Source organism: Anopheles arabiensis, chromosome X (assembly GCF_016920715.1).
Source record: "Anopheles arabiensis isolate DONGOLA chromosome X, AaraD3, whole genome shotgun sequence".
In the NCBI taxonomy this organism is placed as follows: Eukaryota; Metazoa; Arthropoda; class Insecta; order Diptera; family Culicidae; genus Anopheles; species Anopheles arabiensis.
Window position 1 is genome coordinate 21,903,746 of NC_053519.1, and position 26,919 is coordinate 21,930,664.

General features: G+C 38.6%; 1 protein-coding gene across 1 annotated transcript; it reads left to right on the forward strand.

Moving 5' to 3' along the window:
* The first annotated feature begins 1,643 nt into the window (after positions 1 to 1,643).
* LOC120906058 (transmembrane emp24 domain-containing protein bai) lies at positions 1,644 to 25,476 on the forward strand. Its single transcript, XM_040317461.1, has 5 exons — positions 1,644 to 2,001; positions 2,060 to 2,180; positions 17,414 to 17,484; positions 25,072 to 25,198; positions 25,266 to 25,476. The coding sequence occupies exons 1-5, from the start codon at positions 1,825 to 1,827 to the stop codon at positions 25,382 to 25,384; spliced, it is 615 nt and encodes a 204-aa protein (XP_040173395.1). The 5' UTR covers positions 1,644 to 1,824; the 3' UTR covers positions 25,385 to 25,476.
* Positions 25,477 to 26,919: the final 1,443 nt, after the last annotated feature.

Below are 26,919 nucleotides of genomic sequence, written 5' to 3' on the forward strand. Positions count from 1 at the left end.
GAATCAGAACAGTAAAACAATCAAAAAGTGGTGTATATTAAAGATTTTATGCTTATTTAATTTATTCTAACTTGTTCGGAATTATAAAATCACGATAAACAGGTTATTTTTCACTTTAAATGCTGCCGAAAATAGGTACACAGTAAATGTTCATTTTTGACAGCTTAATGTTGTGGGCTCCTGCCGAAACTCGGAACAATAACACACTTTGAATTTGGCTGAATATTCCTTTTAAAATTGATCAGAACACTACAATGCGTATGTCGACACATAATATGACCTTTCTTATACCAAATATCACCAATTTTACGACAAAAAATGCACTTACTTAAGAGAAAAATAAATATTTGTAAGCCAGTTCGCACCGTACGCTATAACCATCAAACTGTCAATGGCTGCTCTGTTTAAACGTCGCATCAAAATGGCTGTCAAAACGGGCCAAAATAAGCAACATAAAATTAATAATTAAAGTGCTTTTTAACACCAATCTTACGAAAGTAAGAGTGTTAAATTGCTTTAAACATTTTTTTGTACATATTCACATTGATACAAACATTTTCTGACCCGTATTCGCGCTGCCAAAAATAGGAACACAGCCTGCCGAAAATAGGAACAAACTGCCGAAAATAGGAGCAAAATCAATGTTTGCATTTTCACGAATATTTATGAAAAAGGGCTTTGAACCGGCAAATAAAAAATATTGTAACATACTATGATAGTTTATCAACCAGAATAACAACACTTTCAAGAAAAATAATGAAAAATATTGATGTGTGAGCAATTTTTGTGAAACTGCTGCACTAGCCTGCCGAAAACTGGTTCAGTTACCCTATACGGACGTCACACGAGGCGTAAACTCAAAAAGTTTACGCTTGATTTGTATGGGAGAGCGTAAACTTCCTGTCAAAAGATTTCAGGGTTGTATGGCTGAAATTCAGTTTACGCCAAAGTTTACGCTTCGTGTGACGTCCGTATTACTTTGGGAATAAGTTAAGTTTTGTATTTTGGGTAACCGTCCAAATAGACATACAGCGAAAACGACGCGCGCGACAATTTTGCTTCATCCTAAATAATCGAATTATCTAGTTTTTTTTACAAGCCAGATTAATGCCAAACGCAAAAAATAGATTTGAACACATTTTAACCTATATTTGTGTGTTTTCAAATAAAAAACAAGTTGGTTGACTGAGGCACGTGTCTGTGCTCCATCGCATGCGATTTTATCGCACGTGCTGTCAAACGCTTTTTCGTATAATATTGCGATTATTGGGATGATTTTAATAATAAAACGATTATGAAAAATTAAGTTGAGATTGTTCCTACAAAACACCACACATTTAGTTTGACAGTTAAAATCGGATGCGGCGTCCGACGAAATCAAATTTTTTTGATTCCGTCGTACGACGAAATCGCACGTCCGACGTTATCTGTCAAATCTCATATAAAATTTTGACAGGCCTTCCGATAAAATCGCATCCGATGGAGCACAGACACGAGCCTGAGTCAAATGAGCTACTTTGATCTACACCGAGTGAAATTTTGAGCTATTTTTCGTCACGCGCGACATTGTCGCTCTATGTCTATTTGGACGGTAATGCGTAGAAATGGTTATAAGCGTATCTCATTGTTATTCGTGAATGTATGAATCTTGTTGTACATTTGTTTCAATACTAAAGCCAGCTCATCGATATTTTTGCCTTAACACAATTTTATCATTGTTTTGCCTCGATGGTGTATTACTTTGTGGTGCGTTACGTTGAACCGTTATAAACTAGAGTGTAACTTTTGAGGAAGCAAACGTGTCAACTATCAATTCTTCGTAAAATGTCTATATTAATTTTGGTGCTATTCAGTAGTACAGTAGTTCTACAAACGAACGCGATTATGTTCCGGCTAGCGCCTAACGCACAAAAATGCCTGAGAGACGAAATGCACGGCAATCAAATTGTTGCTGGTGAATATGAGATCACTAAAGCACCTGGCCAAAAGATTGATTATGTGGTATGTTTTATTATGTTCTTTCATTTTTATTTTATCTCAACATTTTTTTATATTTCAGGTTCGTGATACCAAGGGGCACATATTGGCACAAAAGGAAGACATTTCTAAAGGAAAATTTTCGTTTACGTCAGAATTATATGATACATTTGAAATCTGTTTCATTTCTCAAGTACCGTCAAGTAAGTATGATCGTTGATATTCTTGATATTAATCGATCTTCAATTCAACGAACCACGTATTGATTCGGACTATTCCTACACAAAACTAAATACTAAATTTGTTTACCACAGTTCAGTAATATTTTACTGCATTCGTTTTGCCTGTAAGTTAAGTAATCGTTGATTACTGTCGAAATATTTCTTTCAAATTGAGTATCTATTGATGCGCTTGGATTGCCGGTCAATCAGTTCTTGTTTGTATATGTTTGTACAGTCATTATCCGATACACGCTATTGTACGGGACCGAGCACAATAGCTTATCTCGAGTTTTCGCGTGTAGCGGATTCCTATGAAAAAATAGTTTACAATTCTGGTCCGAGGGTTGAAAAATATCGCCACAGAGTTTTGCATTGAAGTTTTTTGTTGTAAAACAGGTATCTTTTGCACAAATTTAATGCGAAATGCATTAAGAACAATAAGGAAATTCTAAAAGAGTTTAAAATATTTCATTTAATTAAAATATTTGCAAAAAAATGTATGGAATTTGACACCCGCAGCGGGTGACAGTTTGAAACCGCATGCGTCAGAATCAAACAATTTTATATTTTTCCGCACGCACGCCCGCAGGCCCGCAGTAGCGATTACCACTGCCTTACACTGCTTCTAGACGACCAACTTATGTACCGCGACAAATTTTCTGCGAGCTCTTTGTTCTAAAACAACATCTCAGTTTTAGAACAAAATCAGAGTCAACCGTGATTGTCGCGGGTTTGTGAAATTTTCACAGAAAGGCAACGCTCGCGTTTCGCGACATTACGATCAAAGTAAGCCATACATTCGTGTTAAAACAAGGATGGTTTGACAGATAGAAAGAGTCGCAAAAAATTGTCGCGCAAGATTTTTTGGGTCGTCTAGAAGCAGTGTTACAGCAATTATTCGCAGTACGCGATACTCGATACACGCGAATTCGCAGTACGCGATTCCTCTAAATTTGACAGCTTCATGTGTTTTTTTGCAAATACTTTAATTGAATGAAATATTTTAAGCTCTTTTTGAATTTCCTTATTGTTCTTAATGCATTTTGCATTAAATTTGTGCAAAAGATACCTGTTTTATAACAAAAAACTTCAATGCAAAACTCTATTAGCGCGTGGCCATGGAGGTGACAAAATGTTGAAATTTTTTTCAATTTTGTCAAAATTGCTTGTCAACTGCAAAAAAGAGCTTTTCTCGTGGCCGCACCAAAAATATACACAAGAACGACAAAAAGCTCCATCATCTGAATATCATCGATATTTTGTTAAAGAAGCATGAAATAGGTACATAAATCAATTAGAATCATGCATTTTAGCATTATTACCATAGCAATGGGTCACAACTGTGCCAAATAGCTGTTTGTTTACGCTTTTTCACGAACGTCAAATTTTGTCAACTTTATTTTCTGGCTGCTCCAGGTTACAAACTTTTGACAAAAGCTCAAAAAGTGACAAAAGCTCACGTTTTGAAAAATTTGTCAGCATTTTGTCACTCTCATGCAAAGTGTTATAAATGACAAGGTGAAGTTGTTCAGAGCAAAATGACATTTCTCGACTTGACATTTCTCTTCCGGGGGCTCCGGTATAAAAATCGGGGAGGGCTGGTGCGGGGTAATGAAATTTGTATGCAGAGAGTGACAGATGTCCCCCACAATGTCGCCCAGCAAAAGCGATAAAAATCAACCTTCTAAATACATTATCCTTGCTTTCGCTTTATTACGATATTTTTCAACCCTCGAACCGGTAGTGTAAACTATTTTTCCATAGGAATCCGCTACACGCGAAAACTCGAGATACGCTATTGTGCTCGGTCCCGTACGATAGCGTATATCGGATAATGACTGTATATGTTATGTTGTTTGATACAGTTTGTATACAGGTGTTCTCGGAAATACGCTATTACTGCAGACCGGATGCAATAGCGTATCTCGAATATTAGCGTAAGTCAAATATAGAGTTTTTCAGACAAATTATAGCTAATGTTCGTATACTTTTGCTTGATGTGGCAGGGTTTTAGTCACTAAATTAATTATTCGATCCGATTTCAACTGAAGATGGTTTTTAACACGTTGTGCGCTACGCGTATTTTGCACAGCTTTCCGCTGTGCCGGCAGTTCGTCATAAGTCGACCGCGAGCGAGCAGCGCACACGGTACGGCGGAATAATACAATGCAAAACTGATAAGCGAGTACAGAGCCAGACCATGCACTCAATAAACATTTCTTTAGAAATCAAACAATCAAATCTCCAAAGCGATGTCTGGATACCTTTGGCAAAATTCACAACTAACTGATGTGGTCAGAGCAATTTTGATCACATCAGAGTGAGTTTGTGTTTACGAAGAGTTCCAAATTTAAGCTATCGGTCAAAATACTTCGCATGTGTTTGAATTGTTTTAATAAAACTCATTAGAAAATCAATTTCTTTTAAAATGCATTCATGTTTCATTTTAGATCATACAGGAAAATAAAAAAATGTCATTACAATACAGGCCGACGATGTTCTTATGAAGAATATGCACTGTCGGTCCCTAAGAAAAAACTCTCCTATCAAAATGGCTATGGCGATCCGAGCGGACCTCCGCCGGCACAGGGGAAAGTTCACTGGCGGTCCCTAGGGAGCGCCATAGCGCTGAACGTGTTAAAATGGTTTTTAATATTCAACAAAAAAGGTATTTATGGTAAATGTACCATATTTCGGCAGGCTAGTGTTGCAGTTTCACAAAAACTGCTCACACACCTACATGATTTTTGTTCATGAAAGAGGTGTAATTTTGGTTGATAAACTATTGTAATATGTACACTGCTTCCCAGATGGTCTGAGTCGCCGGCAAGCAGGTACTTCGTTTTCGTCGCATTGATTCTCAATCCAATTCTTGCTGCTTCGCGTTTGAGTCGGGTGTACCCCTCACACACCTTCGCTGTTGTCCTGCCTGATGATATCGATATCAAGAATTAGAAGAGTCCGATATGGATCGTGCCACGGATGTCGTTGTCTAGCCCCGCGCTTCGAATGACACCTTCAAGGGCGATGTTGAAGAGTAGACAGGAGAGTCCATCACCTTGCCTCAGACCCCTGCGAGATTCGAACGATTCCGACGTCAAGTTCGATACTCTTACCTTGTACTGTACCCCATTCATGGTGGCCTCTAACAGCCGAATCAACTTCCCAGGAAAGTGGTACCGCTGCATGATGCTCCATAGCTCCTTCCGATCTATGGTGTCGTAGGCCGCCTTGAAGTCGGTAAACAGGTAGTGCGTTGGGATCTGGCGCTCTCGGCACTTCGGGAGGATCTGCCGTAGAGTGTAAATTTGGTTTGTGATGGATTTGCCTCCAACAAACCTAGCTTGGTAGCTGCCAACAAAATTTGTTGCAAGGGGTGCAAGTCTGCAGAACAGGATCTGGGACAGGATCTTGTAGGCGACATTCAGAACAGTGGTGGCTCGGAAATTCGAAATTTTGTAGACTGGATGAATAAATAATATCTCTTGCAGTGCTACTATTTCGAAACCGCGGGCCCATACTTCATCGTATGCTATTCGGGTCTTCACATCCGATGAGAAGGTTTTGCAGTTCCATGTCCCAAGCTTCCAATCGTAAGACCTTTTTCGATGCGTGGGTCTGAATCGATTGGTCCGATACGATGCTTCTTCTTGTTGGCTATTCCTTGCATGCGGTTTTTAACGAGGGTGGCTTGCAAGGCCCCTCTCCTAATCTCTAGTCTCGTCGTAGGGCCTGGGCCCGCTGGCATTTTAGAGTCCTGCAGTAAGCCAAGACGGGAGAAGCCAGCGCAGCCCTTCGGGAAGAGACATACGCTGGGGGGAAGCCGCTCCTGACATGGAGTACAGACGTTTCCAGGTAAAGTCATGAAGATCAATCATCTACTCCTCTCTCAATTTAGCCATGCTACCCATCCTCTCAAGGGGTTGGGTATACCCTAGCTTGGATAATTGAGAGGCATGTTACCGTTCTGTACGACGGGGACGTATTTTGTAGGAGTAGGATGTGGAGAGCCTATGTTAATCTTCTAGAAGCTTCAGACCCACCCCCTTATCAGCGAAGTATTTCTACAACACTGCCACCAGAACTTTCCATAAAAGGTATCAAATCAAATGCTGGATGTGCGAGAAATGCCGTGACTCGAGATCAGATTTTTTCTCATCAATTTCGTGCTTGATGAATACACTGAAAGATGAGTTGAAAAATGCAATACGGAGTGAACTTGATCAAAGGATATCTCAGTTGGATCCAAATAGAGTGATGCCGCAAGAGCGTGAGAAAATCGCTCCGACTGTGAGTAAAATCTCTCTCACCGATAAAACATTCCACACATCCACCGATACTCCTATATCACCAACACCAACTCCCGTCAAACAGAACTCACTACCACACTCTCAATCGCGTATGCTCTCTGATAATGAACACATAAATCCAACACAAGCAATTCTTCACACCGGCACTGTCAATGATCACATCAACACAGAGACCATACAATTCATTCCTGCACCTGAGCCAAAAGTTTGGATGTTTGTAACTCGGATTGCACCCACTGTAACTGAGGAGAACATGAAAATGTTCATACTAGGAAGGTTAAAAATTTTAAAATTTTAATTTTAACTTAAAATGCACTGACTGTTCGATGAAGTGTGTCAAGAGATCGCGTTACAAGCTCACTAAAGTATGTGTCCTTTAAGATCGGCATTCCATCGGAGTTTGGCGAGCTCGCTTTCTCTCCTTCAACTTGGCCATGCGGATTTGTTTACCGCCAGTTTGAATTTCACCAACGTACACAGAAACAATTCACACCAATACTCCCGGTATCTTGCTTTCCTGCTTCAAACAATTCAACTGCCAGAAGTTTCTCAACTACTAATTTTATGCATAATGATGTCAACTGCATAAATGTGATCCCACCAACACACACAACACAACATAGTCCATCACCGAGCCATCATCTTAAACATGCAAACTCACCTGAAACTCACCTGACTCAAAATAATTCCTCCGGTTCGACTTTTTTAAGCTAACATTAAGTCATTCAACTTTACCTATGGAGCCAGTACTAAACACATTCAATATCTTTTATCAAAACGTGAGAGGCTTACGTACTAAAACCTCTGAATGTTTTGCTAATACTGCAATCGCCGACTGGGATGTTATCGTTCTTACGGAAACGTGGCTAGATGACAGCTTTCCATCTGAGCTTTTGTTTGATAACAACCGCTTTAATACATTCCGTACGGATCGTTCTGCAGCAAACAGTAACAAATGTAGAGGTGGTGGTGTCCTCGTTGCGAACAATGCAAATTATGCTTCCTCTCTGTGCTCGACAAACACATCTACAATTGAATGCCTTTGGGTTCGAGTAAAAGTTCTTAATGTTTCGCTAATCATCGGTTCATTTTATTTGCCTCCTGATCAATCAGCCAACATGGACACCATAAATGCATTCTGTAATTCATTGCACTTAACGAGAGAGAAATATAAGAATAAATTTTTATTCTGCTCGGGGACTTCAATCAACCTAATCTTAAGTGGGATATCAACGGCAAATTTCCGACACTGAATCTTATGCTTACCCGACTATCCCCTACCAGGCAAGCTCTACTCGATGAACTAAGCTTTGAAGGTCTTCGCCAACTTAACACTGTTCTAAACCACAATAACAATAAGTTAGAACTAGTGTTTGCGAACGACAAAGTTACTGATTACATGAGGCCAATCGAATTATGCATCGAAAGTATTGTTGAACCTGATGGACATCATCCAGCTTTACTTACATACTTCACGCTCCCGCATTACAGTGTACCGTCATCTCAACCCTCACGTCAAGCAGATTTCAATTTTAGACGAACTAATTTCACTGATCTCGTTTCTGCACTTAACCAAATCAACTGGGACTCTATCGCTGATTATGACGACATCAACAACAGTGTGGCTGAATTTTCTTCTCAAAGGAATGAACTGTTTGAACAATTCATCCCACGGTTTAATGTTCGTGCACATCCACCATGGACCGATTCTGCACTACGTTTGGCTAAACGTCGAAGATCACGGGCCCTTAAAAAACTGCATCGACTAAAAAACAGCACTAATCAAATAAATTCTGCTCGCGCCTCAAAAATATATAAGCAGCTGAACCGAACCGCCTACGCCAACTACGTCAGGAAAATTGAAATCAATATCAAAAGACATCCCACATCATTCTGGAAATTTGTTAAAGATAAGGAATCCTGTGGACGACTTCCTTCCTCGATGCAGTTTGAGTGAAACACCATTACCGGAGATGAAGAGTTTTGCAATGCATTTGCCTCATATTTCTCTTCTGTGTACACCAACAATTCCTCGGTACCGTCTAACTCAACATCGGCTTTATCCTTCATAAATGATGAGGTTAATTTGTGCACACCACTAATCAACGATGATGAGGTGGAATCTGCTATTTCGTTGTTGAAGCTTTCCTACGCACCTGGGCATGACAATATTCCCAGCGCAATTCTCATTAACTACAAGGCTGCTCTCATTCCCATACTGACCAAACTATTTAACAAATCCTTGCAATCGAAATGCTTCCCGCGTCTTTGGAAATCATCGTGGATGTTTCCTGTTTATAAAAAATCTGACAAAAGTAATGTGTGCAATTATAAAGGAATTTCAATGTTATGTGCGTGCAGTAAACTGTTTGAAAAGATAATGTCTCGTCATATGCTCCAAGCCTTTTCACCATTAATTTCTAATGTTCAACATGGCTTTATGCCGAAACGATCGATTGAGACCAATCTAATATACTTACTTAACTTTTGCCACTCCTATATTGACAAGGGCTTACAGGTTGACGTCATTTATACTGACTTCTGCGCTGCTTTTGACAAGGTCAACCACTTTCTATTGCTATCTAAATTATCAAAGTATGGTGTTCACACAAATGTTGTTGAGTGGTTAAGAAGTTATTTAACTGATCGTTGCATTAACGTTAAGATAGGGACTAGTTTATCTGCCACATTCCATAATTTATCTGGTGTTCCTCAAGGGAGTATATTAGGACCTTTACTATTTATTATATTTATTAACGATGTCGTGTTTGCTATTCCTCATGTTAAATTGTTATTATATGCTGACGATCTAAAAATGTTCCTACCTGTTAAATATTCTGACGACTGTGAAATGTTACAAGACTCGTTAAACTATTTTTCTGCATGGTGTTTTAATAATGAAATGTTACTTAATGTTAGAAAATGTAATTGTATAACATTCTCAAAGAAAAAATCCTATTATTTATAACTACAAAATCAATGAAGACAGCGTTCCACGTTTTTCTCAGGTTCGGGACTTAGGAGTTATTTTAGACAGTAAGCTTAGTTTATCTAGCCATTATCAAACTATCGTCACTAAAGCTCTTAAACTGTTAGGATTTGTCTTACGTGTCTCAGCCGACTTTAAAGATCCTTTCAGTTTAAAAACATTATACTGTTCTTTAGACCGTCCCATCCTGGAATTTGCCAGTGTAGTTTGGTGTCCCCATCAAATCACATACATAGATACAATTGAAAAAAATCAGAAAAAAATGACACGTGTTATGTTTCATCGTCTTCCCTGTTCAAACCAAATTCCACGTCCTTCGTATAATGTTCGGTGTTTACTATTTGGCTTAGAGACTTTACAGCATAGGAGAACTACGGCTCAGATAAATTTTATGCATAAATTATTAATTGGAGATTTTGATGCACCTGACATTTTAAATTTTATTTGCTTTTCTACTCCCTCTAGAGGTCTTAGAAGTAGAGAGCTACTAAGAAGCCCTTTTAGATCGACTGGTTTTGGTGCCAATGATCCACTGCTCAAAATGATTGATGTGTATAATAGGTTAGGGTTATCAGCAGATTTCAATCAATCCGTTAGTCAGCTGCGTCAGCATATTCAAGTTAGTTCTAGGGCCATACTTCAAACTTGTACTCTGTAAGCTTTAAGTCATTTAGGCATACTGCCCGATACTTTGGTTCAAATAAATAAATAAATAAATAAATCAAGAATTCCAAAATTTGTTATTGAGGTGTGCAGTGATCAAATGTCTGGAATTTAATGATTTCGCTCTTTTTTCAAATTTACGAACGTATCAAATCTTTTATGCCAGGTTGGATGGGGAAAGTTTATGAAGTAGAAATTATAGATAATGGCTGGTATTATTGAATCCGTATGTAGCGGGAACGTACGACGCTCACAAGAAATTTTAAGGATGGCAACAGATTTCTTGTGTCCGGCCCTACAACGTCGCGGTAAAAAACTATACCAACCATCTGGTACGTTAGGAAAATGAGTGTCGGGACGTACGCCGCCGCTACGAACGTATTCAATGATACCAGCCAATGTTTTTGAAACCAATTATTTGTGTTTAGAAACTGGTGTTAAAAATGTTGATGCGATAATTCTGCCTAGTTGCTTAACGAAGTGTGAGACAAATAAACAGATCATCACCACTCTTACAGAAGGACTATGCATGTCCCAAGCGAAATTTTTCGGGGATAATGAACACAAACTCATGCCATCTCTTTCTACTCATCAGCCCTACTTTCTCACACGCAGTGTTGTGAATTGTCGACATTTTTTTATGATATTCGCAGTAAGCGGCTGTCAAAATCATTTTTCGTTCATGATATTCATGGTTACCATGACACGACTTTTCAAGAGCGACAATCATTTGTGCAATAACAATCAATGCTTTTGCGATGACATGATTGCAAAAAGAGTAGAATGAATGTCATTTGACATTTTTTTGCTCGATACAAATCGCTGAAATGTGATGTCGGCTGTAGGTGTTCACATAAAATTTAAAAAATTTTATCTTTTAACTTTCCCAGTGTAAGCTTTTAACATAGCATCGATTACATTAATTTTACAGATTGGTACATTTTTCAGGCATTACAAAACAATTTATTGACTGGAATTTGAAGGAACTTGGGTACAGAAATCCACGAAATGTTGCTTATAAAACTGCTTGGTAGTTTATTGGCTAACACAAACAGCACCCACTTCCAAGATTCCCTGCCACCATGGCCCCGTATAAAAAAAAGAATACATGGAAGTGTTTTTCAAGGTTTTTCAACTTTTAATTTTTCACTCCTTTCTGATTTTTCTTTTTTATCTTTGAAATGTCTCAATGTGGTTTGTTAAAATATATGTGAGTTGTAATTAAATGTTAGCGTGAGTTTAAGCTTACATTTGCATTTTTTGGACTTGCCGGTTAAAAAAATGTTCTAGGAGGGTTCGTTATATTTTTATTTTATGATGCCGATATTGAAAAAGATTTCCTACAGAATGAAATTCTTATGTAACAAAGGCCAATTCAATTAAAAAATGGTTTTATTTATTTTTTTATTGTTATACTTATTCTGTTATATTTTTTCATTATATTAAGTGTAACAATATTAAACCCCAATTAAAACCCCCTTAAAGTAATTACATATCTTCCTTATTCCATTCATATAAATCAGGTAGAATTTTTTCAAGCAAGGGCTGGTTCAGCTTGATCAGTAAAATGTTTTCCAACGTATCATCGTTCATTCTGGTCCGTTTATCAGATAAAACCAAACCAAGTGCGCTAAAAGCACGCTCCACAGATACCTGGTTTGATGGTACTGACAAAAGTCATGTCGCTACTTCATATAGTTCAGGATGAGTGGATTTTCGCATTAACCAAAAATTCCAAACATCAAAATGCGAGTTTTGATGGGCTTCTGCGTCCAATGATATCAGCTGCCGTAGAATCTTGTTCGCGCTCGTTTGTATTTCTTCAGCATTTTGTTCTGGCAATGATCCTCCGTAAAGTTCAGTAAAATACAAATCAAAATCACTGGAGCTATTTGGTGTCCCATTCGGAGCATTAGATGGTGATGATGATGAAGATGGTTGAACCTTAGCTTTACATAGATGGATGCGTTCCGATGTAGAGATGATGAAGCTCTATAATTATACGTAAATATCATTTTTTTTATTTTTTATTTTTTTATTCAGGAGTAACGTAAATATCATTTTAATATGGAAACAAAATTAATTTAAATATTGAGTTATTTGTGGTCATCTTGGATCCACGTTACACGTATCAACTTATTGCCTAACGCATAAGACAACTGGATTTGTACTGCTTTAATTTGTGTCACAAACATATTTTTTAAAGGCTAAGTAATTGTAATTAAAATGTTGTTTTATGTAATGTAGAATGTAGAAATTAGAATGAAGTCTGAAATATGTTACTCACGCGAATTTCTTCTTTTTCTTCTTGATTAAAAAATTTAGAGTTCAAATAATTGAATCTTGGGTCAAGTAGAAGCGCGGCCTTAAAAACAATACTTTCTTTAAGATTTTTTAACCGATTCTTAAGGGCTTTTGTAAGCGGTTCAACGAAACGATTTCCTGGATTTTTTGTATGTTTGGCTTGCATGGCTTTTGTTGAAATATAGACAGGCTCAAACGCCGCTACATATTCTTTTATAAAATCCCATTGTTCTGTTAAATCTGAAAAAAAAATGAAATGTTGAGGTATTGAAAAACTTTTTCGTTTATATAATAAATCTCACCTAATTCCGAATGCTGCTGACCCAGTTCGTTGAAGAAATCCTCCTGTTTAAAAAAATGGTTTAACATTTCGAAAATTCCTCCCCACCTGGTTTTTGAGTAGAGCGGTGGGAGAGATTCATTGTTAAAAACAGTCTTGTACATAATTTTCCGGCAGTTATTTGATATTGCAGTACATTTACGAATCTCTCCATCGAATGTCTTGACCACATCTACTACCGAAAGCTGCATGGTATGAACGGCACATCTTACAAGAGTGATATACTGGTAAAATTATTTTTCAATAGCTTCTGTCAAATCTAAATAATGTTTCGGAAGTGAACAGTTTTCTTCGTCCTCAAGTGGGTTGAACATGACCTGGGCATCTGATTGATGATGCTTAACGTCAGCGATCATGTTCGCACCATTATCACAGGTGACCGTGAAAATTTGTTCTAATAAAATTTCGTATTGAGAGAGTATTTCTAGGATCTTTGTTTTCAAAAATTTTCCGGTGTGTCTATTATTCAGCTCAACCATTCCTATTGAATTTAATTTAGACAAAGAGTTATTCATACTTCATCAAAACTTTCACGATAGGTAAAACATGAAATTCGCTGCAAATCGCATGCGTATTTTTAAAAAGATTAACTTGAGAATGAGGATTATTACCAATTGTATAAATGACGACATCCTTTTGTAGTTCACAATAATATTGGATGTTGATCCCCAATATGTGGCGTCCAAGACGAGTTGCGCAGTCAATTTTCAAGCATAACAGTTTTCCTTTCAAAATTGTGGTAAGTTCCTGGCGAATGTTTTGAGCAGCAGCTCCAAGATGACAAACAATATTAGAACGGTTGAGGTTCATCTTCAACGCATCACAAATAGGTTTCAGGATCAACCCTAAGCCGTCCCATTCGACGCACATCATAGGTACGTTATGGCAACATATTAGCTTCATCATACCTTTAGAAACGACAATTTAGAGAGCGTTTAATATTTAAATAACATTTAGTTAGTACTTATTGTTATTAATAAAGCTTGAGTAAATATTATTTGACGTAATCGCCACACAAAAAAAAATAAATATATTAAATACCTTCCAGGAGCTTTTGCCGGTCAATGGCTACCGGAACTTTGGAAATTTTCCTCTTCTTTATGGAGACTTCACCGTCCTCTTGCAGCAATCCTCGGGATTTTGCCAAATCTGGGTGCACCGATCGTATATGGCGTATAAAATTACCCGGCTCATATTTTTCATTCTTTTGCCTATATTTACAACCATTTACTTCGTCGATAGTACAAACGAAGTGTCCATTTTCGAAACCAACACAACCTTCTGCTATAATTTCACGGAGTTTCCGCTTTTCTCCTGATGTTTTTGACATTTTTATTTAAGAATATTAGAATTGGAATGTGTTTCTTTACTACCTTGTTTCACTCAGAATAAGCTTGTTCTGTTCACTAACGCCACTGATTTTAGGACGACAAACGCAAAGCCAACTGCGTTCAACATGACCTAAGTTGCTTGTATCCCGGAAAAATCACAATCAAATGAATACTCCAAAAAAAATATCATCGTGTCAAATGATATTTTTTTCCATGATTGTCGAACGAAAGCGTGTATCTAGAATGCGCTGCCTCAAAAAGTATCATTTTGTAAAATTTTGTGTCGACGACTATCACCGTTCGCAACACTGCTCACACGTATCGATGAACTTTTACACATCTCTTTGTTCATTGTGCTATATTTGAAGGGTTTAAAACTGAAAGATAACGATTCATGTTCATGAAGTAGTTATGGTCAAATGGTAATGGTGTAATGTTTGTACCATGGTCGACATGAGTTCAATTCCATTTTTATTATTTTCATTGATGATTTAAAGTTTTGATTTCTTTTTAAAACATCCAGCTTTGATAACTTCAGACCCCTTTACTCGTTGTTAGAAATGCGTGTTTAATAGTCAATCTGTTATCTTTATTGTTTTATTTATTTCTTTTAATTCATTTAGTATCAGTACCCCTTCTTACAAAACTAGCAAATAGCACGATAATGAATAATAATGTGGTGGCGCAACTGGCAAAGTGATTCGAAGTAGAATTAGCAATGTGATTGGTAGCATCAAGGATGAAGCATGAGCATGAATTGGAACATGAGGGGAGGGAGTGAATCCGAATGTTTATTTCTATTTTAGCTCTTTTTGCATGGGTTCATCCTTCAATTGTGTTCACTATCCCCGAAAATGGTATGTATATCGTTGATGATTTCGGGGATAATTCGTTAATGAATTATCCCCGAAAAGACCAGCGAAAACCAGCGTGGTCGGGAGCTTGGAGTGATAAAATTAGTGCCCACCTGTGCTGTGAGTGCCTTGGCTGTCAAACGCTTCACAGCAACAGTAGATAGTAGATTCAATTAAGGACATTTTCTAACAATGCGTAAAGGGGTCTGAGGTTATTGAAGCTGGATGTTTTAAAAAGAAATCAAAACTGTAAATCATCAGCATCAGCGCACTTCGCTTACCAGAACCGTGTGCGGTAAGCCGATGCGCGGAATGTGGAGGAAGAGTGCAGAACGAGGCGAGGTATCGAGGCGAGAACGTACCGTAGTTGGTTTAATTGCGAATGAATTGTATCATTCGTTCACTTTGTTAGGAAGAGATGGTCAAGTTACACTTATGCAAGGGACGGGTGGAACTACGGGACTTTACTTGCGCGATGGATCGGTTTCCAGGCGGCGTTAAAACGCTGCGGGAGTATTAACCGATTAAGGTGCAAACTTGCACTTCTTCCGTAGAAGGGGTATTGCTGATCGGTCAACCGACTGAACAGCTGATAACCAAACGTGGTTACCAATTGGGCAGAGCCTTCGGCGGCTTCTGCTTAATGGGGAGAAACACTAAACACGAGTGATCTACGTGTCTGGTCTAGTGAACTGTCTCACTGTTTCGAATAAGCTTTATTTATAATGCATTCTTAAACAGTGATGACACAATGTCTTTTTACACTTATTTTATGTTTACGACTAATATTGACCTACTTTCATTATGTGGTTGCTAACCTTCCTGTTTTGAGGTTTGTTCATCAAAATATAAAGTCAATGTCCGGCTGTTTGTTTGTCCCTTGGTGTTATTGTTGCGCAATCGTTTTGCAGCCGTTCTGAGTTGCGAGGCGCGTTTCATGTTACCGTCGCGTTATGTTTTTATAAGTTGTCGGTTCACGCTTCCTGTCCTACGGTTTGTGTGTGCTAAGCACTTATTGCATGGTAGGTTTTCTGTCTCACCTGATTTGATTGCTGGTTAATTTGAATGTGTTTTTAGTTGGATGGTTTTGGTTAGCAACGATTATGTTGAGGTGGCTTTAAGAGTTGGTTCAACTGTTAGCAGTAAATCTGCTACACCGGTACAAACATGTGGATCAAATGCAGTGCGCACGGATGTCTCACCTAACGCGCAGTATGTTGCAGTCATGTTGCGCAATGAACCATCATCTTATTGTATCTTACATCTTACATACCGCTACATCTGCCTCTTATTGTCATGCGTTTTACTTGTCCCGACTCAGCCAATATTGCGAAGTAGTAGATTTGAGGGAGTAGTAGATTTGGGGCGGTCCCGTGGTACGTGGTCGTCAACTCGAACGACTCAATAACATGCCCGTCATGGGTTCAAGCCCATGGACCGTATCCCCGTAGCAAGGATTGACTTATCTCCCGGTGAGACCCGGGCAAAGCACTGAATGGGTTAAAAAATCATATTTTATTCATTTTTTTTTTCAACATAGAAGTTGCTACTAAATCAGACTTGGTGATTTTTTAGCAATTCAACCAAACACAACAATGAAAGAACTAGTTCCTGATTTAATACTTATCATAATGCATTACATAATGCTAATTTCTTTGAACTAAGAGTTCCACTCGTTAACTCGTTTAAACCTTCGTATAAAAGCGAAGCTTTTACTATTAATAGTGCTTGGCATCGACTATGGAATAAGTATTAGCTATGTATAGGACGTAATGATGATCTTTTACCAAATATTTTATTCAGTAAATTTATGGATTCGAAAAATTACTAGAATAGTTCGCTGTGTCAGCTGTGTGGTACTGAATAAAGTTTCGTAAACCAGTACAGGCCAAAATATCCCCGTGGGACATTTATGCCAAATAGAATAAGTAATAAATATAACACACATTCTACGAACAAATAATGAATGGGCCACGCGCACGAGTTGCGCCATGAGTCTAATGGGGAGCGCTGCTCAACCGTTATTAATTAGTTATTTTGTACGCTCGACACACACTTAGTGCGCGTCGCTAATTGTGCGCTTTATGATGTGCCTGACTACATTTTTGATCCCAGGACGTCGACCAACTGCAGTGCAACTGCCGCGGCAAATTCAGGGCTTGACGCGAATGTCTATCTATATTAAATAATTTTAATAGTTTATTTCGTATTGGCTCGGATTTCAAAAGGCTTGGTGCGAATTTTGCGGTTTTGAAAATGAGACTTCTGTAACAGCACTGAATATTATTTACTAACGCAAATCTATGTTGCTTCAGATTGGTTTTACTGTTGAACCTTTTGTTTTTTTTTGACGACACCAATATTTACATAAATATTTGTTTATTTGTTTATTACATAGTTTTTTATGTCTTTCCGAATTTTCAGCTTATAGAGGAATTGAACAAGAAGTGGCACTGGATGTAAAGAAAGGGATTGAAACAAAGAGCTACGAGGGGGTAAGTTTATCATCTCCTGACATTTGTTTTTTTTGTATTCCTTGCTATAGTACATCCGCATATCTATTACTAGCCAATACATTGCATTGTGCAAAACAAAGGAGGTAGAAAGAAGGAGATAAGAATAGCCCAACAACAGCTCGAGATTAATTGTGAAAGGGTTATAACATAGTAGCTGAGTGTCATATTACCCGGATTATTTCGGTGTCCATTTTAATTTCATGAGAGAGTATTTGTTTCCCCTTTGGTGTTATTATGATATTATTGACAGGTTCAGCCCGCTATAGAATGATTCGAGCATACAATTGACATGTTTGGTACGCTGACGTCATCGGTCACTAGTTGTTTCTTGACGAACGTGCCACCTCGGATTTGCAAAGGAGCGGTACGAGTGAGGTACAACCAAAATGTTATACCGTCACCGGGGAACAGTATCGGACAGAATGATAGGACCCTGGTTTTTTCAACGCAGCATGCACCAGTTGGGACAGGTTCAATTGTGCTCTTGATCCGAAGTACTGCTTCAAAACTTTCAAGCATGGCGGTGGTAGTCTCATGGTGTGGGGATGCTTCTCCTACTATGGGATGGGTCCGTTGGTTCGAATCCACGGTAATTCAAATCGTTTTGGGTATCGAGACATTCTTGATACTCATTTGCTATCACATGCTAGGGAAAACCTTCCTCGGTCTTGGATGTTTATGCAAGACAACGATTCTAAGCATACTTCCGGGACTGTCCAAACTTGGCTTGCTGACAACAATGCCAAAACAATGAAGTGGCCTGTCCTTAGCCCGGATCTCAATCTAATTGAGAACCTCTGGGCAATATTAAAGAAGAGGCTGGGTAAAAACATACCGGAAGGTATGGATCACCTCTTCGAAAACATGCAAGAGGTGTGGAGGAAAATTCCACCTAAAACGATCAAGATTCAACACCGACCGACCGAGACACCGGAAAACATTCAAACACACACACACACACACACACACACACACACACACACACACATACACACACACACACACACACAAACACACAAACACACACACACACACACACACACACACACACACACACACACACACACACACACACACACACACACACACACACACACACACACACACACACACACACACACACAAACACACACACACAAACACACACACACACACACACACACACACACACACACACACACACACACACACACACACACACACACACACACACACACACACACACACACACACACACACACACACACACACACACACACACACACACACACACACACACACACACACACACACACACACACACACACACACACACACACACACACACAAACACACACACACACACACACACACACACACACACACACACACACACAAACACACACTCACAAACACACACACACACACACACACACACACACACACACACACACACACACACACACACACACACAAACAATCCACACATAAACCTGTCCCAACGGGTGCAGGTGCGTTGAAAAATCAAATGTCCTATCTTTTTGTCCAATACTGTATGAGTTCATGAGTGCGGCCCGCTGCCTATGAATTGTACAAAATACTATTCCAATTTTTTTTTTTGTCAAACTTTAAATACCTGTTTTTGGGCCCCTTTCTGTTTTTAGATCGTCGGCTGAAATTTCAGTATATCAGCTGTTTGCATTGTATAGCAGTTTTCGAGCAGCTATCAAATTGAGTATTATATACAGATGAGCTTAAGCCAAAATGTATGTATTTAAAAAGCTGGGGTTTTATCGCTTTTGCTTCTGAATGAAGATTTTAAGAATGTTTTGTGTATTTGTCAAGTTACCAGAACGTCTGTTTGAGCAAAAGTTTTCACCCGTCCCATCAAAGAGTGACATTCAAAATTGGGTTATAAACAAAGACTGTGTAGGAACGAAGTCAAAAATTAGCCAAAATCGGATTGGTCATCGAGGATGCCATTTGACAGCAGAACGACATTGAAAATTCATCATTTCCTCAAATATTTACTCATCATTTCCTCAAATACTGTTACTACAGGCAAACATACTCTTCCTGTAAAATGTTTGAACCATTTAACATTTTTCTTGTAATAACCAGACCGATTTATCTCTTTACTCACAAAAAAAATTTCAATCGAAAAGGGCTCTTAGATGTCTAACTGCCAGAAACGAACTTTTGGCTACTTATCAAATCGTTCTACAATACGGGATCTCGTTCCTACACAGTCCTTGGTTATAAAAAATGCAATGAAACCACCTGGACAACATACACTCTGATCCTAGATTCCACCACATGATCTCTTGAAAAGCACCTTGGGGTAAATGTAAACAAAAACCGTGTTTTGCCATTTTTTCGAGCAGTTACTCGAACCTAATTCTGGCTTAAGGCTAAATAATCTAGACTGAAAATCGCTGGCTAGTTTTGTGTGTGGTTTTGTATGGAGTGTATCACCCATGATTTCAGCCTCCAGCTGCCAAACTCCATACAAAAAACTGGCTAGAATCGTGAAGGGCCTCACTGCACAGCGGGCAACGGCCATACAAGCGCCGGGATGAAAATCAATTTCTCGTGCTATTTACTGCAGTTTATCTTCATTTAATATAATTGCTCTTACTATACAGGGCAGTCCTATACTAAAATCATCAAGACAGTGAATACAACTTAACTTAACTTAACTTAACAGCATCAAAAATAATTGTTTGTAATTAAAACGATGGCGGAATAAGTTTTTTTTTTACTAAAAATGGTTTCTAAGTATAACGCTTTTTTCACGGTTGGCTATGAAAGAGTGATACTTTGGGCTACTTTTTGTCGGCCGAGACGTTGTCGCTCTATGTCTATTTGAACGGTCAAACAACAACACATCTGGTTAGTAACCAGCCAGAGGTCCTTTCGCGGTGGGCTCAGTACTGCATAGAATTGCAGCTGAACTGGTGAAGAATGGAGGTGCATGACTAGAAAAGAGATTAATCAAATTGTTACTGAGGTGTGGGATAGCGAATCGATGCCTTGTGATTGGAATCTCGGCATCATCTACCCCGTATACAAGAAGGGAGACAAGTTGGACTGCAACAACTACAGAGGTATTACGGTGTTGAATACCGCCTACAAAATATTCTCCCTGATCTTTCAGGATCGCCTTGTCCCGCACGTCGAAGAGATAGTCGGAAACTATCAAAGAGAATTCCGAACCGGAAAATCAACCACTGATCAGATCTTCACCATGCGGCAGATCTTGGAAAAGATGGCTGAATACAGAAATGACACATACCATCTTTTCATTGACTTCAAAGCCGCATATGTTAGCATCTTCTTCTTCTTCTTCTTTGGCTCAACAACCGATGTCGGTCAAGGCCTGCCTGTACCCACTAGTGGCCTTGGCTTTCAGTGACTAATTGATTCCCCCCCATAGCAGGATAGTCAGTCCTACGTATGGCGGCGCGGTCTATTTGGGGATTGAACCCATGACGGGCATGTTGTTAAGTCGTACGAGTTGACGACTGTACTACGAGACCGGAGATATGTTAGCATAGCCAGGGTAAAACTGTACGACGCTATGAGCTCATTTGGAATCCCGGCCAAACTGATAAGGCTAGTTAGAATGACTATGACCAACGTCACATGCCAGGTGAGGGTGGATGGAAAACTCTCAGGACCTTTTGCTACCACCTAGGGTCTGCGCCAGGGGGACGGGCTTTCCTGTCTCCTATTTAACCTGGCACTAGAGAGGGCCATCCGTGACTCGAGGGAGGAGACTACGGGAACCATCTTCAATAAGTCAACCCAGATCCTGGCATACGCTGATGATATAGACATCATTGGTCTGCGGCTTTCCTACCTGCGGCAGAGAATCTCGGATTGCAGATCGTTTATCTGCAGATTGAGGCAAAGACCAAACTGATGGTGGCAATATCAGCGGGCCTACCAATAAATAATTGGAATCTACGTAGGCGTGATGTACAGATAGAGGTGAACGCACTTTTGAAGCCGTCCCAGAATTCACCTATTTGGGATCAAAGGTCAGTAACGACAATAGCATGGAAGCTGAGTTGCGCGCAAAAATGCTGGCTGCCAACCGGTCATTCTATAGCCTGAAAAATCAGTTCACGGATCAGGATAACGGACTGGCAGACGAAGGCGCGAGACCGTGAGCGGTTTCGGACACTCCTGAGGCAGGCCAAAACCGCAAAGCGGTTGTAGCGACGGATAAAGAAGACAACAACAAATGTTAAAATCGCTCGCACTAGTTTCAAGAAAAAAGTTAAATAATTTTCGGAGTCGGGGATGGTCCCAGCTAGTGTTGGCCGTTCCGTTCCGAACCTAGTAAAAAAGTTCCGTTCTTTATGCAGGCCGTTCCGTTCCGATACTTTATACAAAATCGTTCCGTTCCGTTCATTCCGTTCTTTCCGTTCATTCCGTTCCGTTCCGTTCATTCCGTTCATTCCGTTCCGTTCTGTTCATTTCGATCTTTCCGTTCATTCCGTTCCGTTCGCTCCGTTCCGTTCCGGTCTTTGCCGCTTCAATATTGTTAGCAAGGTGCTATCGTTCGTGCGTTCCGTTCTTTGAAAAAAACCGGCTTTGTCCGGCTGTTGCTTGCTGCTTGCAAGATAACTGTTAACTCTTTCTCGCACACAGTATGTGTTGCTTGTGCACTCACAGGAATATTCATCGCACTTCGTCGCGTATCGTTTATAAAAATCGTGATAAGCGAAACCACAAATGGTGTTGCATTTGGTATTATGGTGCAATTTGTAACATCTATTATAGTTTTTGTTATAATTTAGCTTGTCTTAACTAGACAAATAACTATTATAAAATTTAAATCTGTACTCATATGGCAGAACGGGTTGGAAAAGATGTATTATAATATGCGAGTATGAACAACGAAAAATAAAATGTATTTTTTTTATGCCACGATATCCACTTGATCTTGGCACTCGGCATGATTCCAATATTTGGCCATTCGATTCGGAGCATTCTGTTCCATTCGACAACCGTTTGAGTGCCGTGATCTTGTAAACGATTTGTGTGGAAAACTATTTGTTTTAAATATTAAGTGAAATTGAAATAATAAGTCTATCTCGTGATACAATCGTCAACTCGTAGCACTCAAAAACATCGGCATGGGTAAAAGCCTGATGGATCGTGCCCCCATACGCTGGGATGATTATCCTGCTATGGGCATTTGATAAGTTACTGATAGCCAAGCCTATTAGTGGTACAGGAAGGCTTTGACCGAAAATGGTCGCCGCATCTAAAAAGTTAAAAAAATGCTAGATAATAAATGCATGCTTTATATTAGCACAGCTGGTACAGCTTACTGGGCATAGGTTGAAACAACCCATTTAGATTTGGTGTCAGATATGATTTCTGATTGAAGAAACGCCTTTTCATATCCTGGATAATAAGTAACAACCCCCCCCCCCCCCCCGATGACAGTTTGGCTTCTAAGCTTTGGGTCGGTTCTTTTGCACCCCAGGTTCACGTTCCGTTCTTTTTGAAAAATGAACTACTTCCGTTCCGTTCCTTTTTTTTTATTCGAAATTCCCAACGCTAGTCCCAGCTAATTTCATCGTCAAACCGTAGGAAAAATGGCGATCTTTGCTATGATATACGGCTCACAAGTAAAATCGAGCCTAAGTATAAAAATATTCATTCTCCAACATGAAAATATCCAAAAATTTGGCAGTGATGTTTGGTTTTCAATCATTTATGAACTTTTAGAACAAGTTTTTACTAAATATTCAGACAAAATATCGAAGTATGACGAAACACCTTTCCAACGACACATTAATTATCAAAATATAACCATCATATTTAGTCTTTCCCCGAGTTACGTGAATAATGCGTTCTGGGGACATTCGCGTAAGTCGAATATCACGTTTTACAGCCAAAATATACTTGATTTATAATTATTTTTTATTTAATTTAGTTCATTGATTTAATTTATTATTTATTTAATGCAATTGTTCTAGTTTTCTCAGTTCACTTATTTCTATCTTTTTAGTGATCTTAAACTCTTGAAAATATTGCATATTATTTTTCATTTGACAATTGAGTCAAAAATAAATATTCGCGCAACTCGCATTCGCGTAACTCGAGTGTCGCGTATCTCGAGCAAAGACTGTACTAAAACGTGATGGTTTATGTTAAGTCAAAAAATAGCTCAAAATTGGGACAAAAAAACATTAAATTTGTACTTTGATGGCCTATAGGCCTAATGCCAAAAGAATGAGTTCTACCTGCCGGGGTCGAACGTTCCCGTTTGTATGGGGAGAAATCCGCGAGGTTTTGCGCTGCGGATTTGGAACGAATGTTGTTTTCAATGTAACGTTTTGCTTTAAATTTTGCTTTAAATTTTGCTTTAAATGATTGAAGTGCATTGAACTTAGAGGTATGTAAAATTTTGGAAATTGTTTGTGATCTATTTTCATTAAAAAAGTTTTCATCAGTTTTGAAAATTTACATAAAAAACATAAAATATATCGGAATACAAATATACATACAAATATCTATAATAAAAAGTAATATAAATATATATATATATATATATATATATATATATATATATATATATATATATATATATATATATATATATATATATATATATATATATATATATATATATATATATATATATTTATATACACATATATATGCACATATATATTTACAAATATATTTTCATATATCACAGAAATATTTTTATTTATATATATCGATAAAAATATTTACATGTTTTTCATGTAAATTTGTTACACTGCTGATAACTTTATAGAAAAATATCGCAAAACATTTTCACCATGTAAATAGCGTTTATAACTCTTTTAAATAAAATCAATAAAATCAAAGTATTTTTATACCTTTTTAATAAAGTAAATCCAATCCTGACGTCCCTCCTAAATTTGAAATAACTTAAATTCAAATTTAAAGATAGTGAGTAAAGTTGCCTTATAATTGATAACAAATCATCCAATAATGATGTAACGAATGAAATCCAATATCAACGGCAAATAAAAATCAAAATTCAAAACTTAACCATCCTTGAATCGTAGATATAAACGTCTTTAAATGCTTGACAGTTGTATCTCATGATTCTTATTCTCTCATGAGCGTCGAACGGATTTCGTCGTTCGAAGCCGGTACTCGCCCCGTATGTCTGATCGCTCCAAGCTACCGACAACGTCTGTTTATGTTATGTTGTTCATAGTTTTTGTTTTAGTAAGATTTAGTCAGCCAGTTTAGTCAGTTCTTGTAACAAAACGACAATAAACGTGTTTTTTTTTATAAATAGAAATTATTGTTGTAAACAGAAATGAGCTGGTAAAATAGCACACCGAATAATTTTCCTGCAATGATCATTCCACCTAAGCGATAGTTAGCGCTGTGCACCAGCGTAATGTCGCCTGACATCAAAGAGTTAATATAATATGTAATATAAGTAACAAATATTGTGATAATAATAAATATAGCAAATATAACAATTATAACAATTATAACAAAAATAATATGTATAAATTTAATGCTTATTACTTTTTTGCATGTATTTTTTTCTTGAAGATTGGCGAAGCAGCAAAATTAAAACCGCTAGAAGTGGATTTGAAACGATTAGAGGATTTGTCTGATGCAATTGTTCAAGATTTTGCATTGATGAGAAAACGGGAAGAAGAAATGCGCGACACTAACGGTTGGTATAATACAACAAAAATGTTTACACAAATTTAACTCAAATGTTAATCTACTTCTTTTTCCAGAATCAACAAACAGTCGAGTCCTTTTCTTTAGCATTTTTAGCATGAGTTGTTTGTTGGGGCTCGCAACATGGCAGGTGCTATATTTGAGACGCTACTTTATCGCGAAGAAATTAATTTAAACATGTATACAGTTGGACTGTCTTACATCTTGATGTGGCTGCATTAAATAAAAAATTAATTGAAATAACAAGTTGCATTATTCACATTTGAAGAATATTTTAGTTCACTTTATTTTTTTATAGAGACTTTGAGCCGATTGGACTCATTCGCCTGTTTTAATCGGTAAATTAATTCTGTACTTAAAATCGAACATCCTTTTTGGCAAGCCATTTGTGGCTTGCAATTATCTTATACCTCGGATAAAAGCTCGGGTAGTCTCGGATTATTTAAAACTATCCGTTTATTTTAATAAAAATGTTTGCCTATTTCACATGTGGCTTTGGTTAAAGTTCTTTATTAAGGTAAGTAATACGAAAGAATTTGGGCCTGGATTTTTGCAATAAAAAGTTGTGGGTGAACCGGGTGTGTCCGATACCAAGTCGTGATAGGATTCTCTGGTCTTAGTGTGATGGATGGTCTTTCCATGGTGGTGTTGTGTTCTTGATGGTTCTCATGAAAGAGCGGCCGCTGCTAACCCAATAACGATTCCAGCTATTGACGATGATGGTTTTGCTTAGGTGAATGAAATCACGGCGTGGAAGGGTGTTATGGCAGCAGGTCTTAGCAGCAGTTATTACGTTCTGCGTTGGCTAGTCGGCTCACTATTTCGATTCCCTGGATACCTGTGTGACTAGGAATCCAGCAGAATGTGACTTAGTGTGAATTCGGTATATTGCAGAGTTGTTGGATGTTCGGGTCGTGGGTGGTTCCAGATTCAAGTGCTTGAAGAACACTTGCACTGTCTGTAAAAATTTACGTTGGGTTTGTCAAGGTCTACACAGAGACCAGGGCAATAGCTTCTGCGGTGAAGATTGAGGTATGGTCTGGTAGTCGGATGGCGCTATTGTCGCTACTGGAGTAGATTCCACAGCCAGAGGAACCATTTTGTACTGATCCGTTTGTGAATATGAGATGGTGGTTATGATATTTTTGCTGAACGAGTTATGCAAAATGACGGTTAGTAATGACACTATTCTGCTCTGTAATGGGATGGGATCCGAAGCCCTCCGAGGGATAGCATAGGCTCTCCCATCCAACTCCTATTCCGACACGTCCTCGTCGTGCAGAGTGGTAACATGTGCCTCCATATATCCTAGCTTGGGTACACGGGCTAGATCCAACCCCTTGGGCGGATGGTGGCATATGGCGAACCAGGAGGGGGGTGGGTATCCCGGGAAACTGGGTGCCTGAACGTCGGGGGGGGGGGCAACCCGACGCAAAATAAAACGGCCACGTGGGCGCAGGGCCAGTCACCCAGTCTCACGTAACAACTGACTACAGAAAGCATCAGAAGGATACGAAACGGACTTAACGATACCGACCCAACGCAATGCCCCCGGACAACGATAAAAATGGGCTCATGGAACGTACGCACTCTTAGCAAAGCCGGAGCCTTGAAACAACTTGATGACGCCCTAGCCACACTGAGCATGGACCTCGTAGCTCTACAAGAGATTCGGTGGCTAGGGAACGGTGTGCACAACAGGCGTGGTAA

What these genes read in the sequence shown, in the direction of transcription:
- LOC120906058 (XM_040317461.1), top strand. Translation starts at nt 1,825, where the DNA reads ATGTCTATATTAATTTTGGTGCTATTCAGTAGTACAGTAGTTCTACAA. An exon ending in CATTTCTCAAGTACCGTCAA is followed by an intron (nt 2,181 to 17,413) that starts GTAAGTATGATC and finishes CCGAATTTTCAG; the next exon opens with CTTATAGAGGAATTGAACAA. An exon ending in AGAAATGCGCGACACTAACG is followed by an intron (nt 25,199 to 25,265) that starts GTTGGTATAATA and finishes TTCTTTTTCCAG; the next exon opens with AATCAACAAACAGTCGAGTC.